This window comes from Rattus norvegicus, chromosome 19 (assembly GCF_036323735.1).
Source record: "Rattus norvegicus strain BN/NHsdMcwi chromosome 19, GRCr8, whole genome shotgun sequence".
In the NCBI taxonomy this organism is placed as follows: domain Eukaryota; kingdom Metazoa; phylum Chordata; class Mammalia; order Rodentia; family Muridae; genus Rattus; species Rattus norvegicus.
The window spans coordinates 60,601,025-60,619,337 of record NC_086037.1 but is presented as its reverse complement, the minus strand read 5'-3'; the positions used below and the strand labels follow the sequence as shown (position 1 = coordinate 60,619,337).

The following is an 18,313-nucleotide window of genomic DNA, read 5'->3' as shown; positions in this document are numbered from 1 at the left end:
AAAATGTGAAATGCTATAGACCTTGCAGCGAGCTGAGTTCCACCGGGTTTTTTTTTTTTTTTTTAGGCATTGTTATGCTAAAACTGAATGAATTAAAGCCTCTCCTGAACCTGCCACAATCAAGGCTGCATCAACCTTCTGGGTGTGACTTGGGAGCTTTGGCCTTATGATGCCAAATCTGAAAGTTTAGCCTGCCATTAAAAACAAACAAAAACACAAAAACAAACTTCCTCTCATCTCATGCATTACGATGCTTGCTACTTTGTCTTAGCGACAACGAACTATTAACAGTTTCAAAGACATTATGGGAAAGAGACATTATATTAATAAAAAAAAAAGCCTGCATGCTGGACATGTATGGTATAATTATTTTTTTCCTTTTCTGTCCCCTTTTGGCTTGGAAATGGACTTTTGAAGACTTAGCGCATGACATCCATACTTTTGATTTACAGCCTCATGACTTTTTTGAGTTCAGAACAACAGAAAAAGTACTACCCCAGAGCCTTCTTCCCTTGAAAGTTTGCTTCCACTCCTGACTGCTCTGAGTTACTATGAACTTCAGCCTCCCTTTGTAAATGCACTGAAGGCATTCCTTGTCAAAGATAGCAGAATGGGCTATAACTTTATATGGCAAATATTACAGAGCATAAATTAAGTGTTTTCTTTTTAGAAACAATTATGCCTGCTTTGGGGCACTTTAAATTACGCTGTTGCCAAAAGCAGTCTAAATTTTCTTCGAAAAGAAAGAAAGAAAGAAATCTGCCCCAATTATTTTTTGGTTCTGTTTTATTTTATTATTATTTTTTTTTTTTTTGGCTTTTGGTCATTGTCAAATGTGGAATGCTATGGGTTTCTAGCATATAATTTAATTCTAGTTTTTATAATCTGTTAGCCCAGTTAAAATGTATGCTACAGGTAAAGGAATGTTATAGATAAAATTTGAAAGAGTTAGGTTTGTGTAGCTGTAGATTTTTTTTAAAGACCGATGCACTAAATCGTTTACTGTTGTGATGTTAAGGGGGGTAGAGTTTGCAAGGGGACTGTTTTAAAAGTAGCTTCTGAAGCATGTGCTTGCAACTTAAATATAAGTTGGGTATGTGTAGTTCTTGCTATACCGTGGACTGTATTGAAAACCAAAGTATTAAAAGGGGGAAACGCCCCTGCTTATATCTGTAGGGGTATTTTACATTCAAACTGTATGTTTTTTTTCCAAAATTTAAGTATTTGGGACTGAATTGCACTAAGATATAACCTGCAAGCATATAATACAAAAAAAAAAAATCGCAAAACTGTTTAGAACGCTAATAAAATTTATGCAGTTATAAAATGGCATTACTGCACAGTTTTAAGGTGATGCAGATTTTTTACAGTTGTATTGTGGTGCAGAACTGGATTTTCTGTAACTTAAAAAAAATCCACAGTTTTAAAGGCAATAACCAGTAAATGTTATTTTCAGGGACTGACATCCTGTCTTAAAAAAAAAAAAAAAGAAAGAAAGAAAGAAAGAAAAGTAAATCTTACCACAATAAATATAAAAAATCTTGTCAGTTACTTTTCTTTTACATATTTTGCTGTGCAAAATTGTTTTATAACTTGAGTTACTAACTAACCACGCGTGACGTTCTACATGCTTCTCTTTCATTTTCAATTTCTGGTTATATCAAGAGAAAGAATAATCTACAATAATAAACTGCATTTTTTTTGATTCTGTTCCGTTTCTTAGTGTATAGATTAACTGGGTCCCATGTCTTGGAGCTTGGATATGAAATACAAAATGCATTCTCTTTGATTTCTAAACAGGGGAGTCGGAGGCAGGAATTGCTGGCAAAATTCTAGGCTCTTCTGAGAGTTGAGGAGCTTGACATCATGTAGTCATTATGTATTTAATATAAATACAAATTATGATGTCTCACTTTTTCTCCCCACAGACTTTAGTTCCCCAATAAGCTGAGCCAGTAAAAAAGTGAGAAAGAGGAACAATGAGATAGACAGACAGACAGACACAGACAGACACACATGTACACACATACACACGGGGAATAGATCTGAGCTTTCTGAACGGGACTCTAAGCTTCTAACTAAGGGGTATGACTGAGGGTTGGGGACCAGCAAGTCTGATTCAACAGAGGTTCATGGGAACATATGCATTTAATGGTAAAGATAAATAATTCTTGCCGTTTGGTCAAAAGTGATTATTTTTTCTTCTTCCCTTACATGTTGTGATTTTCTTGTTGGCACAGCCCTGACAAGACTAAACATAAACACTTTGCACAAATCAAAGTTGTTTGATTTTGCTTTTTAAAAAAAAATTTTTTTAACTTTGCAAGTCATTTGTCTTAAATGGGGGAAATAAAATCTACTGCTTGCACACAGACTTTCTAATTCATACCAGGTTCGATCTCTGTTATCTAACTAGCTTTCGAATATTCAAAGCATATAAGCTAGGAATAATTACATATTACATGAGTCCCCATAATATAAATATAAACATATGGAGAAAATAGTGCTTGCATGGGGTGAAGACTGTGCTCTGGTATATTGCTGTTTGCCCCCAAAGCAGGTTATGAATGGGGTCTAATTGAATGATCAGTTGGAAAAAAAAACTCAATTACCTTCAGTTGAATTCCTAAATCCTGACCCATTTAAGACTGACACGAATTCCTGCAACCATGTTACAAATACAGGGCATTTTCTCCTTTGGTAGGCCTCCCTGGGAGTTAATCCCATAGAAGACAAAGCCAACACTGTTTTGAAAATATTGCTAAGCACAAATGACTTTTGTCTTATTTTGCTTTCAATTCTTTTTCTTAAAAAAACAAAAACAAAAACAAAAAAACAAGATAGTATTGCAACCCACAGTGCAGGCCTGATTTCTAAGGAGACAGGTAGTCCTTCAAGCTGGTGAATTCTGGCCGCTTTCTCGTGGACCTTGACTCTTTTGCACAGAACACAAGACACTGTTTACACTTCCGATGTTGGCTTCACTTGGTGAGCTGGAATGTGAGTCCCCAAAACACTTAGCTTTGCTTGACAGAAATCTTAATTGCAAAACTTCTTTCCTATGCTGTAAGGTAGCTGTCCTCAGCTTTGGAGATTTTCATCCTCTAATTATAGCCTAGAAAATGGATACACATCACCAGTCTGGAGAGGAGGAAATGGGTATACCATTTGGACCCAAAGCTCGGCCCCGGAAGGAAGAGTTTAGGCAAATACATTCTTAGACTCAGTAACATTTGTAACACAAATACAGTTGTTTATCAAAGAGTAGGACATGGGTTGGGGCAGGGGAGATGCAATTATATAATAATTAAATTGTCTTAATAGAGTTCTATAAAGCAGTTCAATATTAGAAGCCAGTTTGGGCCCCAGACAAGAAAATAAGATAGTGCCATCAGAATAAAAAGGAGGTGGAGTGACTGGCTGGAAGGAAAAGTTAGCCTCTGCTGAAAAGCACTTTCAGACGTGACGAGACTTCAGAAGACAATACTAAACAGGACTAAACACAAAAAGACATATCTTGTCCAAATGTCCATTATTACGAATGTAGATTCCTAAGTTTAGAAAACAAAGGAAGGAAAGAAAGAAATCGAATAAGAGAGTCCTGCTCTCCCCTGTCCCCTGCATTTGTCTAAATAGTGTTAAAATTCCTTTCATTCCAATAATAGAACAGCCCACTGGCAAGCTAGAGTCATCAGTGGGATAAGTCACATTTGAGAAGCCCAGCCGAATGTGCCCCGAGTGTTCTTAAAATATGGGCTGCGCAGAAGATGAATGCAAGCTGTCTCTTAAGAAAGGTTGTTTGCGATTCTGGAGGATGACTTCCGTTTCGTGTCCTTTCTAGAGAAAAAAAAACGTTGGAGAAGAAGGCTAACGAATATGTAGCCACCATAGTAAACAGTTAAGTAACTCCACTTCTTGTCTGAAGGACTCACAGACTCATAGAAAAGGACCTGTGCACACTTTAGTCACGTATTGGGCACACAACCAAACAGGTGTGATAGCTTTCAAGCTATAACAACAGTTTCTAGAACTCTACTGGAATTAGAACCTCCGAGTGTGCACACACGCGCTTGTGTACTTGTGTAGGTACGTGTTAGGCAAACATATCTATAAAGAAAACTTTCCCAAAAGCAAACAGCTAGCATTTTTAAAAGCAAATTCAGGCATGCGCATTCTTGACAGATTATCGTCATTTTTCACTGTCTTCCTGGCAGAGAACTGAACGAAGAAAAAGGAAAAAAAAATTTTTAATTTAAAAACATAAAAAGTAAGAATTTGACTTCTCGCCTGGAACCCACGTTAGGGGCAACAGCATTCTGTGAATGGGACACCTTGGATTTTCAGGGTCCTGGTGACACTCGTATTGGCTGGTGTCAAACGTGCCATTTGTCAGACATAGCTGTAAATGAAACCAATGTGTGGTAAAATACAGTTAGTTAGTTACACACACACCTTCCGGGTGTTTCTCCTACACACCCCCCACATACAGTGTTTTGTTCTCAAAGACCCTCACAAAAATCACTTCCTTTTAATTTCCTGGCTTATCTATTTACCCTTTTTAAAGAAATATTTTTCGAAAAATATCCAATATATTAACATATTGACATCAAATAGGTCAGACCTCTCCCTGGCTGATAAATCTACTGTGTAGACATTTACAGCTTCGAGCCTGAACCACTGAGACCCTTTTCCACACAGACACTACAATGGGAGATGCTGCTTTTGCTGAATGTGTCTGATGCTCACACCCATTCTTTCCTCCCCTTTACCTTTTACCCTAGTCCTTTTTATGTGGTAACATCACTTCTAGAGCTTGGGGCTTTTAAATAGGACTTCCTCTGGCCAAACCACCAATGTGACTGTTAAAAGCACTCGGAGGGAAGAATGGTGGTCACCTTCACACAGCTTGGCTCTTTAGCCTGGCTCCCTGCATTTCCTTGTCTAAGTCACAGAAGTTGCTTAACGACACATCCCAAAGCTTAGGAGCCCAGACAGAGCATCCGAGGACTTTGTTGTCTTACCCTGTTCTGACTGAGGGAAACGTACCCACTTGCTTACACGTTCTCAGCTTGATAAAATACTCCTGATATATATCGGACCGATTGATATTTTTAAAAAGTCCGATTGTGACTCTGGCATCGTTTGCTTGTCTGCTTGCTTGTTTGTTTTTTTATCATGAGTGACAGAATTCAGACATCTGATCACTGCATCCAAAACTCTCACACTGCCGCTCTGAGGCCTTAAGGCTCCTCCACACTGTCCATGAGCGAGCCGTCGGAAGTCAGCTCCCTTCGCAGCCCACGTCGGAGGACTGATTTGCAGGACTTCCCTCTGTGTTTGACTTATATTTGATTAGAAAAACAATAATTTACACCCTTTGTCAGAACAGGCTCTATCAGTTATGTTGTTTGAGGGGCTTAGGGAAGTTTTCTCTGCAGTCGAAGGCTGTGGTGTCTACCACTTCAATTCATTCCTCAAGGTACTATATGAATTATAAATTTCAAAACTCTGAAATTTATTTGTATTCTTAGCTCATCTTCAAGCTCAGAGATGTCCCAAGTCCAGGGTAGAGCAGCCATAGGGGACAGGGACAGAGTCCAGGGTCCTGTTATCGAAACCAGGATTTGTTTTTGAATTTGCCTAAAACAGGAAAAGCCTTATTCCATCTTCTCAAGAAATAGCCTTTATCACTTTTAATACAAATCTTTAAAATGCCAACGTGAAAGGCCCCAGAAATGGGGAAGTCTCTCCAGCCATTTCTCCATCCACACCCCTGAACAAATTGGTCTCTCTCTCTCTCTCTCTCTCTCTCTCTCTCTCTCTCTCTCTCTCTCTCTCTCTCTCTCTGGCATTTTAACTCTAGCCAGAAGTTGGGGACGTGGTGAGGGAACCTTAGCTGTTAGAGCTGGTTCTTGGTTGCTGGGGACATAAAGCAACACAGTCTTGAGACGAACTGGGGTCCCTGTTGCTCTCTAGAGGGGAGTGACAGGAAGAAGAAAGCAGGATTAGACTGCTCAAAAGCCAGGTCCCTACAGCTGCTGTAGAAAGTGAGAAAGAGGGAGACTCTGAAGGCACGGATCCCGGGAATAAATAGTTTGAGAAGCTTTCACCTGCTCAGCGGCCAAAATCAGTGCCAGTGTGCATGGAAGGCAGGACTCCGTCCCGCTCTGCTTCTCTAGCTAACAGTGTGTGCACACACGGGTGTTTTGGTTGGTCTCTTTGTTTTTGTTTTGTTTTTTAAATAGGGATCCAAAGGGAAAGAGAGGAAGTCATTAGTGTCTTAGTCTCGATTGGACAGAGCATTTATGAACGTATTTAGTTGTTTATTTGAAAGTGCTAACGTTTCGAACCAGCCAGACACGCTATCACAGCATTTGTACAGACACTGCACGAGGTTTTAGGACACCGTTACAGCTTTCGATCAGTTAAATTTGAGAGCCCGTGTGTGTGTGTGTGTGTGTGTGTGTGTCTGTGTGTGTCTGTGTGTGTGTGTGTCTGTGTGTGTCTGTGTGTGTGTGTGTGTGTGAGAGAGAGAGAGAGAGAGAGAGAGAGAGAATAAGAGACTGAGAGAAAGGTCTGCCCAACAGAACAAGATTTCTGAGACAGAAAGCTCGCAGAAATCAGATGTTTATATGAGCATACATGAGTTGGACAGGTTTAAGAAACTCCCCAAACACATTTTCCAGAGGGAGTCTGTGAGAGGAATGTGGAGGTTCCTCCCTGAAATCAGAGGGGGCATCTGCTGAGCGCCTCCTCCTGCATCCAGCACAACTCAATTTCGTTTTTTTTTTTTTCTTCTTCTCCCGTTTGGTTAAATCACAAATGCCCCCCTAGTAGACTTTAGATTACAACATAACATCCCTCCCCTCTGCACAAATCCATCTTGAATTTTTAGTAGCACATGAGAAAGGGACATTAATTCAGGAAAGGGGACTGGGGTGGGGTGCTTCCCTGCTTTGGACCGAAAAGAGCAGGAGGGAAGGAAATAGTTCTCAGAGTACAGCTCTCACCCACCCTCGCTCCAGGCCAGGCCTGGCTGATTCTGTCCCTAGATTTCCCGTTGGAATCCATGCTGACTCCCAGGCTTGCCTGCCTCCAAACTGAGTTCTCTGAAGGTATTTCCTCCTCGTAGTTGGTCTAGGGAAGCTACTATACCTTGCAGAACTAGGCTGGGAAGAAGGGAAGAATAAACTGTTCTGGTCAGCTGTCAAGAACCGTTGTGCCCTGTGAGTCAGGACAAGGGTTCGCATGCCCTTTTTGCAACCAGTGCAGGTTCTGTGTGACAGCATCTACTTGTGGAAACCTTGAGAAGTGGTGCAGACCTCCCTCCCGTGGGAACTTTAGCAGAAGAACCATGAACCCCCTGATGGCCACAAGACAATGGGACATTTTAATCAAGGCTTAAAATGCAAAGGGAAGGAAGAGACATTGGCCCTGGGGAAGGAATTACTGACAAAGGCCAACCTTGACCTGTGACCTCCAATTGCCTAGGGTCATCTCAGATCCTCCTTAGGGACCCTCCCAAGAAGTATCTGTTTGTAGGGAGTACTGATAAGGGCCAGGCAGATCCCTTAGCCCCTCCCCCTTCCCCAGATTGCTAAAAGCTTCGAGGCCCTTAGCACCAAGGTTTGGGCCCCTTACCACCTGACTCATGTCCCAGCCAGTGTTTGCCTCTTAATTGTAGGCATCCTCCCCTGTCATGTCAGTCACACAAGGCCATGAGAGAGAGAGAGAGAGAGAAAGAGAGAGAGAGAGAAAGAGAGTCTCCCACACCACAAGGGGCTCCCACACCACAGGGGACTGGGGTTGGGGGGTGTGGATTTTTCAGCCAGGAAGCATTAACTTCACCACAAGCCATCCTGGGTGAAGTGCTCATGCAGACAAAGGCAGAGAGTGAAGGAGTCCAGTTGTCGGTAGAGAACTGAACCCAGAGGTGCTTGGTTGCCCCAAGTATAAAGTTCTCTGTAGCTTGGAGTGAACAGAGAAGCAGGCAGGGGAGAGACTGAGAGTGACCCCTTTCCCAGGGTCCACACACTCCTCAGCCTACCACAGAGAACATCCCTCAGCCTCTGCCCAGGGATACAGCCATAGCTAGGCTCACTTCCTAGCCTTCAGCTCCCCCTCCCCTTGACTGACAGCAGGTTGAAATCTGCTGGAACTACAGGACTGTCCTGGAATCCAGAATGGCTGCCTGTGGCTGGTGATTTCCTCAGGCCACCACACAGTCCCTTGCTGCCTTGCCTGTAGCCACAGGCCTACATGAAGCTGGTGTGTGTTTAGGGACCAGGCACCAGCATCACCTCTGAGATACTCAGAAGGCAGCTGCTGCTACAGAGTCAGTGGTAGCCACAGCCACCTTGTCCCTGGGACCCCTGCTAGGCCCAATGCCAGCATTCCTGCAGAGAGCTCTAATGTGCTTTGGGGGTCCGGTTAAAGTTGTCTGAGAAGATGACTCTGCGGGGATCAGGCCTTCTAGGCTGCCACAACTACCGGTGGACTGGCACTGCTGGACCTGGCAGGGAAAGGCAAGGTACCAGAGCCTTTTCATTTTACTTCAGGACTCCACTCTATCTCCCAGCTCCCTGAAACTTTCTGTACACAACCTGAGCTTCTCTGGAGCTCCAGAGCATCTGTGTCTCTTACTCTATTGACTTTGTCGATTTTTTTTTCTTTTTTCTACTTGGATTAGACAGAAAAAGAAGGAGAAAGGGACTCCAGATAGTCTGTTTAAAAATCTTTTAAAGTCTCTCCTTAGGCTTCGACTTCTCTTGGTCTCTAGCTGGGTGCCCCCTTACAGAACACAGCCTCCTGAATGTGTTCTCCGGCAGATGCTTTTGCATTTCTGGATTTAACACGGGGCCAGGCAAACAGCAAAGCACCTGGAAACTGCCTCCATAGGACAGAGTTTGTAAAGAAACATTTGGGAATGGTTTCAGCTCAGGTAGCCTCTTTTCTGATAGGTTCTGCCCTTCGGGATCCGTGAAGCTAGGCAACCCCCTCGTCTCCCTGAATAGATATTCTATATTTTAGCTCTCTGGCTTTCAGAGGAGGGATTAGCTGTGAAGGTGAATATTTTGAAACCAAAACAATAATTATGCATCACAAGCACTCTTAATACCCTTAGATTATTTTAAAAATCCTTTTTGACAGGGAAGAAAAATCGAAAGAAAGAGGAAAAAAAGGCCCCGTGGTAACTATGTCATACCAAATGGTTACCGGGTGGTAACCGTACCTTACCAAATCTGTTTTAAAACTCGTATTTGTGTCAGTCTGTTTTGAAGACAATGAACTGCAAATGTCCTGGCCTCTGCCACTTCCCTGTGTGTTTGGCCCCTTTAGAGGAACCCGTGGAAGTGCAGGAAACCGTTTAAAGATGTCTGCCGTTCCTACTCTATGGAATCAACATGGTCACAGGGCAGAGCTCATCCTTCTGTTTGGCCCTGCATGAGCAGAACTGGGCAGGCTTCAGCTTGTCTTAGAAAAATCCTCACCTCTGAAAGACAAATGACACCCTTCCCCACGCCTGGCTAGGGCCATTGTGAGACACCACTGACAACCTGTGACATGTTGTCAAGGTACACTTCCCACCCTCTGACCACTCACTGTGGTGTGAAGAACGCATCGGGCCCTTTTGGAATATTAACTTGAATATTCGTGTTCCCTCTCATGCTATTAAAACAACAACCACCACCTCTGGGTAAGGTAAGAGGTTGTATGTTATCAGCCATCTGGCCAAGGTCACGGGCCAGCTCAAAACTGTCCTCTCGCGCTTTTATTGGAGACTCCCTGGCCCTCACTCCTCCCCAGTGACTGGTTTAGGCAAAAGCAGCCCAAAACAAAACAAAGTAAAACAAAACAAAACAACAAACACACTGGCTTTTGTACTTAGTTCAAGTGTGCAAACATCAGAGCCCTCCTCTTACCAGCTTTGGAAAGAAAGCGCCTGGATGATCCAATAGGTTCCCCCAGGTAGCCGGAGCATAGAGGTCATCTTGAGGAAAATGACACCAACCATCTAAAAAGGACAGATTCTTTATGAGATGTCAGGCAAGGTGCCAAATATTGCATTTAATGAAGCTGATGCTTTTCCTCCCAAAATAACAGATACTATCAATTGACAGGGCCAGGAAGGACAGTGGGTGGCGGTCGCAGTTGGGGGTGCGGGGAGTGCTTTTGCAAAGCCCACATCAAATTACTGCTTTGCAATATTTTTCTAAAATTGTAAACTGCCCTGCAAGTATCTGAGCTCATGTAAATCCTCCTTTTCAAATCTTAACATGTTTGTTATATCCCCAAAGGGTTGACGCCAATGTTCCTTCTGTGGTCTCCTCAGCTTCAACCTCCTTCCATTCACTTGCATTTCCATAAGAATCTATTGTTCCTAAAGAGTGTGTGTGTGTGTGTGTGTGTGTGTGTGTGTGTGTGTGTGTGTGTATAAATTGGAGGAGAAAGCTGTCCTAAATGGGAAATTTTAATTTTTATTATTTTCTTTTGTTTTGAGATTAACTATCTGAACTTCCAGTAAGGAACAGTTTATCTTAATGGCCCACTTCCAGGTTTTGTGACAATTTTAGTGTGTTTCTTGTTTCTTTGTTTTCACCCCCCTCTTCCTTGTAAAACACACACATACATATATATTTGGGAGGATATATATATATATATCCTAAATACACACTAGACAAGTGTGATATATATACACACTAGACAAGTGTATCTGAAGGTTTTTGACGCATCACATTGGAAAATACGAATGAAAACACATCATCGGCTTCTGATGGTGTTGGCAGGTACAAGGAGCAGGATTCGGCTTCTCCAAGCACAGTCTTACACTTCAGAGAAAACATGTCTGAAAGAATCAGAGTTAGGAAGCCCAGTGACAATTTAAGTGAAGAGTATGTGTCCGGCTATAGCAACCTATGGGGTTGAGCACTAAGCTGGCATTTTGTCTATTTCTCCCGGCCAATTATAAAGCAGTCCAAATAGAAGTGTGGCAAGATTAGGGGAAAATAATGAAATATTCCTGTTTCAGGGTAGTGGGGAGGGAGGCGGGGACACAGAACGACTCACTAGTCTGTTGCAGTTACCGTACACGAATTTCCCCCCAAACCAAGTTGAATCTTTTAAATTAGATTTTAAATATATTTTGACAACCTGGACCGGTACAATGTGACTCTTCGTGGGAGGAAATGACAGGTCTGTTTTGTTATTAAGCTGCTATCTGGAAAATATTAGGCTGTGCACAGCAAATGAACAGTTTTGTCACCCGCATTAGTAAAGCTAATAGCAATAGCATGTTTTTATTTTTTTTTAACCATAGAAAGGTTTAATATTGAACCATTGTGCTTAGTCAGTGTAAAACAAAATTCCTCCCCCGTTCTTTTTATTTAAGTATTTTTTTTGTAGGTAACCTCATTTGCATTTCAACATTCTGAGTACCACAGGCTACTTAATTTAAACAGAAGAAAATATTAATAAACAAAGGGATGACATTGACATGTTAGTATTTGTTAAGAGAACATTTGGAGTGATTGTCAGGAGCGCTAGCAAAACAAACCACAGAGATGGGGGTGAGGGCAGAGTCTGGACTAGCAGACGCCCAGTAAGTGCCTGCAGATCTGGACCAACGGGTCCTCGGAGGAATTAGCAATGGCAGACACAGAGCCCGTCAGAAATTGTTCATATCCCCTTTCTATGAACCCAGGACCACTTGGTTCCCTGTGAATTAAGAACAGTTCCAAAGCTGATACAGATTGCCAGGCCAGTGGCATCCCCCTTCAGACCCATAATCAAGAGGAGGTTTCCATATTCTGACTTGGTAGGGTTGAGACCACCATGCAAGATCAACTACACTGAGTTGTTCTTCTTTTAGTTCAGTTTGTCTGGGTCCTTGCCGTAGATCGTTAAGCTACCATGCACATGCTGTCCTTCGAAGGCTCTTCCTGGAAATTAATCACCTTTTGTGTTTATTTTAATATATTTACCGAATCAGGTACCCAAGGGACTCTTCTACATCTGTGATGTGAGAAAAGCAGTTGCCCGAAGCTGAACAGGTAACGCCTGGACCTTCGATATGCATGTGCTTGTTTGAATGGATTTGCCATGCGAGGGAGGGGATGCAGGCAAGCCAGCAAGCTCCTCGGACACGAGAAGTTCCCGTGGTCGGTCATTTTAGCATCAGTATCTCACGGGCAACTCGAAGCGTGATACCCGCTGTGGCAGGAACGGCTCAAGCTGTCTGGGTGAGGGCCCGCATGCGCTGCTGTTCTGTACCGATCCCTTCCTGTTATTACCTGTCTCGTACAGAACAACCACTCCAGTCTGAGCAGATCTCAACCCTTCATCCTGGTGCTACAGACCTCCCCCCACTCTGGAGAAGGTGGTCCTTCTCTCCCTGAATGCCGGATCCTTGGATGAATTTGAGCAAAACTGGCATCCATTGTCTTGATCCGTTCTACCTGGCTTGGTGAACATTCCAAACTTAACAATGGTTTATAATGTTTGTACTCGCACCTGGAGATGTTTAGCATAATTCCGACGCGCAGAACATTGTCCTTCTGAATCCATAGGCTGCACTCGAGCTAGCGGACTTTCCACATCAACCGGAGGCAGAAGGGGAGGGGAAGGAGACACGTGGAAGGCCATGGTCTGATTTTTCCGTCTACTAGGAAAAGGAAACGGAGCTGTTTAAATGTGTTCTCAACTCCAAGTATCCCAGTGCGAGTTTAATTATGAACCCTCTCCGTGTGGAGAGCCAGCACCACACTCTCACACCCACAATGACATACGGTCATGGCTTTACCAGTTCTTTTCACCTCTCAATAGCTGGCAAAACAACTTATAATTCTCTTTCCCCCCCCTTCATTAAAAAGTTTGCTTGCTGAAATTTGCATGAAATATTCTTATTTTAATTTTTTCCCCTCTCTGAGAGAGAGTAAAAGTCACACCGTCAAACTGTGGTCCTTTGCAAAGAAGGCTCTTGAGGTATGCAGAGAATGAGAGCATTGGGTTAAAGCAACACAACGACAGCATCGGCAGCAACCAAAGCACACATTCCCTCCTCTATTCACCAATAATGTCTGATTATTTACATCTCTTTGCTGTATTAAGGAGAGTCTCATTTTTAATAACTACTCTGTAACTATGCAATATGGTTTCTCTGCAAACCTTATAAAAATTAAGTTTTTTTTTCAAAACAAAACAGGAAATTTCTGTCTCTAGATTTGATCTCAGTATATTCTTTGGTTTGATATGCATGTCTGTATGTGCATGCAGCTGCAACACTTAGTCCTTACTTGTGCGGGTCTTTATAATTCTCATTTGCAAGCCACCTGTTCGATACAATGATCTAGACCGACTGGCAGGTTTTGTGACATTGAAACCATCCATTTTGAGCAATAAGTTAATGAACATTAAAAGCAAGGTTTGCACTGGTTCCTGACCCAACTGGTAATATTTCATCTAAGGTTACCGGTGGGAGAGAAATCAAATTTCATCTGTGAACGTGATTGACAGGCAAGAGCAAAGGGAGAGAAAGACATTTGGCCTGGAAGGGAATTTGGGGAGGAGGACAATGCTTCCAAGTTCCTTATGGCATTAGGTATCAGAGGACAATGTCTGGAAAGCTCACTGCCGGGTGCTTTGGGGAGAGTCGGTTTTTAGAAAGTCACTTTGGATATGAGATTTCACTCTGACAAGTGCAGTTATGGTGGACCAGTAGGCTCTCTGCCTCTCGCTAATTTCAATCAGGTATTGCTTAGTGGTTTGTGTCTGCTAAGGTGAGTTTTGGAAATGGAACCACAAGATTTGGAGGGAGCTACTTAGTTGTCTTTTATTTACTGTCAGAAATGTAGTCTGGATTATACAATGGTTTATGGTCATGTCACAAATTATTCATCTAAGGGCTGGAGAGATGGCTCAGCTCTTAGGAGCTCATATTGCTCTCTGTTTAGATCTTAGCACCCACTTGGTGCCTCTCAACCACCTATAACTCTAACTCCAAGGATCTGACACCTTCTACTGCCTGCAAGGACATCTAACAGATATAGACAGACAGACAGGCAGACAACACACACACACTTTAAAATTTTCACCTAGTTGATATTACAGAAAGATTAAATTCTCTACTTCAGTAGCATCCCTTGACTTTGACGAACATCCTCTATTATATGTCATAGACCCAGATCTGCTAATCAATCAAAACACCTTTAGGCCTTCCTTCTCAAGAAAGTTTTAGCACTCAAGTACAACACCTAGACATGACTTGTCTGTCTTTCTGTCCAGTCTTGCTTCTTGATTGACTTGTCCTACAGCTTCACTGGCTAAGGTGTGACTGTTGCCGTGGAAACACGTGATGCTCTTGCCTGACCCTCTGGCTCAGTGTGGCTTTTGAACTAGCCTTTGAAGCCCTCTCTGGACTTGCAGTGTACTAAGGTGTGGATGGCTTTAACTACCTGTGATTTGCATCAGATTAGAAAGTAAGCCTTCCTGCTCCTGTGTCTTAAGTTCCTGACACAGGACTTGGAGGTGTCGAGGAGTCCCAGCCAGCTTATGTGTCTGTTCCAACCATTTCAGATGTTCCTGGTATTGCCTTAGACCCACCTGGATGCAACTGAGTCTTGCAGCGCTGTCTTGGGGCATGGCAGGCAAGACAGGTGCATAAGGGAGAGGCTGGTGGGGACTATCCTGTCATCTACAAGAGATAAAACGTACAGGCATAATTTTCTCTAGTCTTCCCTGTACCCATGGAATGACTTCAGAAAGCTACTAAATATTAGGAAGGCTACCCACCACCACCACCCATTTTACAAACAGAGTAACATGAAACCACAAGACAGAAACAAAGTCTTCAAAGCCTTGTCCCTGCCTACCTGTCTCTAGCTAGGTATTGCTTATAAGCCTCTGAGGAAATATAATGTAAATGTAAGTTCATAGTTCTCATTGGATGTGTGTGCTTCAGCCATGTCCCTCACAGAATCTATGAGAATATTTGATCAGCATTGATAAATCTGAACCTACATTCCCACAAAGGAAACATCCCACCCCGACACTGTAAATGCTGATTGGCACCTCTGGAAAGACCAAATGTTTGGTCTTGACCCTGTCCTCCAATAAAAGCTGATTGGAGCATCTAGACAGTAAGTCTTTAGAATAAGTCCTGAGAGGAAGAAGGCATTCTCTCTCACTTGAGCATTTGCGGTGGGGACCAATCTGGTAAAAGTCTCCTTGAGTGTATTTCACGCTTATTGGATTTTTATATCTTTTGGCTCCGAGACAATTAGGGAAAAGGATTTTTGCTTAAAGTGTTTCCTGATCCCGACTCACCCTAATTGTTTTCTGCCGCTGCTCTTTGTTGATTTAGATTAGGCTCTTCCCAACCAGCGAGCTGATTCAATCAACTGCTCTAACTAAAAGCTAGCCTAACCCTACTGTGTGAAGGTGCAGTTTTCCCTCAACCCTGACGTACTATTGAAGTGGCAAACTTAAAGAAAGAATCATTCTCCCTATAGGTGAGGAGCGTGGGAAGAGGAATTTTCGAAAATCCTGTGGCACTCAGTGACTTAAAACAAAAAAACAATCCTTTTTTAAGGGCTCATGTTATAAAGGCACGTGTGTGTTCAGTCACCTGTCGAGAGCTCAGACCTACAGCTGGGCTCCCACACTGACATTTAAGCATTTTCTCCTCTCACTGGCAGACCCTGTCATTTCCTCCCTCTGAAAAGGATCGTCAAGCTTTGGGTCTGCGTTTCTTTTTCTCTTCCTGGTGCACTTAATGGACTTACCAGTAACACGTGGGCTAAGCACTAGGGTTGAGGAGTTCTGCTTGTTTGTATTTATTTTCCACTTTACCTATTTGGAAAACATCGGGACAAAAGGAAAGCCAGTCGAGTTATTGTGTCCCCTTCCCGGCACCTACTGAGGATAAAGTAAAGCTATTAATTACCACTGCAGTAATGTCACCCAGAAAGACAGAGGACAGTGTGGATTCAGAGCTGCGTGGGAAAAAAAAATCAAACCGGCCGGGAGATTTACAGATATTGTCAACGGAATCTTGGCTGCCGAGTGGTGATAGTAGGTGTAAGCCCCGACAGATATTAATACCTAATTAACGATTAGGGTGCATCTTATGGTGGAATCAACAGGAAGTCAAGAAAGATAATCCAGAGACAAATAGGAAGGGAGACCTTGCTGGTAGGATTTGGGTTTTCTGCTTTTTGCTCTGCAAGCATCGTCTAACGCGGTTCCTTGCATGCAGCCTCCGATGGCTTCTTCCTGTCTTTCCTGTCTATTGGAAAGCTCACTAAGTTCATTTGCTGGCAGGTAGGCAGTAGAGGTGAGAATTGAATTGATCGCAAATGCTCCGAGAAATTGACCCCGAGGTCGTCTTCCCTTAAATTGGGTTCCACACACAAAGTTCCTTTTCTTCCCTGGCTCCCGCAGCAGAATTGAGTTGGGGGCTGTCATTATTTAAAGGAATTCTTAGGCACCGGGAGTTGACTCTCCCTCTGTACCCTTAATCAAAATAGAGACCTTTTGTTACTGACGGTAGTTAATTAAAGGGCTGGCGTCTATACCGCTGTGGTGTGCCTCTGGCTTGTTTAGATTTAAAAATGAGGTTCATGCCTGATGTACGTGAAGAAAAGGGGCCAAAGCTACTGTGGGGTTATCAGCTGGCCTGAACTGTTAAAGCAGAGTAGAGTGGGATAGGATAGACTAGAATAGAACAGAATGGATTAACAGAGTTCTCTGTTTACCATTGTTATTTCTCTCTGCCTCTTTCTGTTTTCCCTGTGTCTCCTATTCCGTCCTCCTTGTTTCCCCTTCCACTCTCCTCCTCCTCTTCCCTCACTCCTTCCCACACCCTGCAATGGAAGACATAGGTCCCTTTCAAAACTCTCAAGGCATACAGTACGGTTTTACAATGTTGGAGTCCACTGCTGCCTTTTACGAGAGAACGCGCCTGTAGATGGCACATTCAGAGCCTCTCTTTTTCTGTTCATGGAGGGCTGCAGAGAGACCAGAAATTCCTGTACCAACGCTGACCTTTGTGACTCGAGCTAAGAGCTGCTTTCTCATCCTGTGTTTCCTCGGCTAGCCTCACACTTGAAGTTCTGAGCTGATGTTCAAAGGCTCTTGTGCTATTTCATATTTTGCTAATACCTCACTCTCCTTTAACTCCTGCTCCTGCGCCCCCCCAACTCCTCTTGCCTTCTTCCCCTTTTTAAAACCTCTCACCGTTTCTGATCATTACCTAGTAGAACAAAAAAAGCAAAATGCACAGGGCTGCCACCAATTTTCTTCTGTGCTCTTGGAGACCATCGCTGAGGTTTGCACAGGGGGGGGGGCGGGGAAACCGGGTTTCCCTGAGTTGCAAAGCTGAGCTCACTGCACTGCCTGAGTCTGAGGACCCCCAGCTGTTCTTCTCTCCAGATGTTATGCTATCAGGAACCTCTCCCTAAAGACCCCTGGCTCTGTACTATCTTGTTCTTGACCCAGACTTCCTGCTTCTCTGCCTGCTCAGTATCCTGTTGGTGCAGTAAAACCAAGCCTGAATGTTTATCTAGATGTACTCGAAGCCAGGACTACCTAAACTGTGTGCCACAAAGCTATTGATGAAAGTGTAGTGTTTTCCAAACATCACCATTTTGGACAGCCATTTGAGATATACATATAGATAGATAGATAGATAGAAAGATAGATAGATAGATAGATAGATATAGATATAGATATAGATATATAGATATATAGATATAGATATAGATATATGGATATATAGATGTAGATAGATATATAGATATAGATATATAGATATATAGATATATAGATATAGATATATGGATATATAGATATAGATAGATAGATAGATAGATAGATAGATAGATAGATAGATAGATAGATATTCTTTGCTTGTTAACATTGTATAAAATTCTAGTCTAAGAGCAGAAACACTGCAGTCAGGAATGAAGTGTGGCCCAGTCCCAACCATCCCTGCAGATCTGCTGGGGAAGAATACACACCGTTCTTCAAAAGCAGGCTTGTAGGATTTGAACTAGGGAATGTAGGCCTTGGCCCTGGAAGGAGATCCAGAGAATATTCTGCAATGTCCCTATTGTGGGGGTTTGGGGTCGGGTAGGGGGCGTGGCAAATAAGGAAGCGTTTGCTTGAGTTACTGACTCTATTCCTTTCAAGCGGTCCATCCCTTTGAAACTACCTGCCAGTGTCCTACTGAGGTGAAGGGGTAGGGTCATGGGGACACTCCTGCAAGGTAGTTGTGCCTGTCTCTGCCGGACATTTCATTTAATTTGTTATGCTTTTT

The 18,313-nt window shown here is 43.0% G+C and overlaps 1 protein-coding gene across 5 annotated transcripts in view; it reads left to right on the top strand.

The window, feature by feature from the left end:
• The window catches only part of Maf (MAF bZIP transcription factor), a 362,946-nt gene that overhangs the window by 2,808 nt on the left and 341,825 nt on the right, over nt 1–18,313 (top strand). For 2 of the 5 annotated variants that reach the window (XM_039097958.2, XM_039097957.2), the window contains exon 2: nt 11,990–12,050. The exons of 1 other annotated variant lie outside the window; for it this stretch is intronic. In XM_039097958.2, coding sequence (XP_038953886.1) covers nt 11,990–12,023 — 34 coding nt within the window. In that variant the 3' untranslated portion in view covers nt 12,024–12,050. Of the gene's footprint in view, nt 1–66; nt 1,706–11,989; nt 12,884–18,313 lie in introns of those variants that run through there. 2 more of the 5 variants (XM_063278262.1, XM_006255696.5) reach the window with 2 other exon arrangements.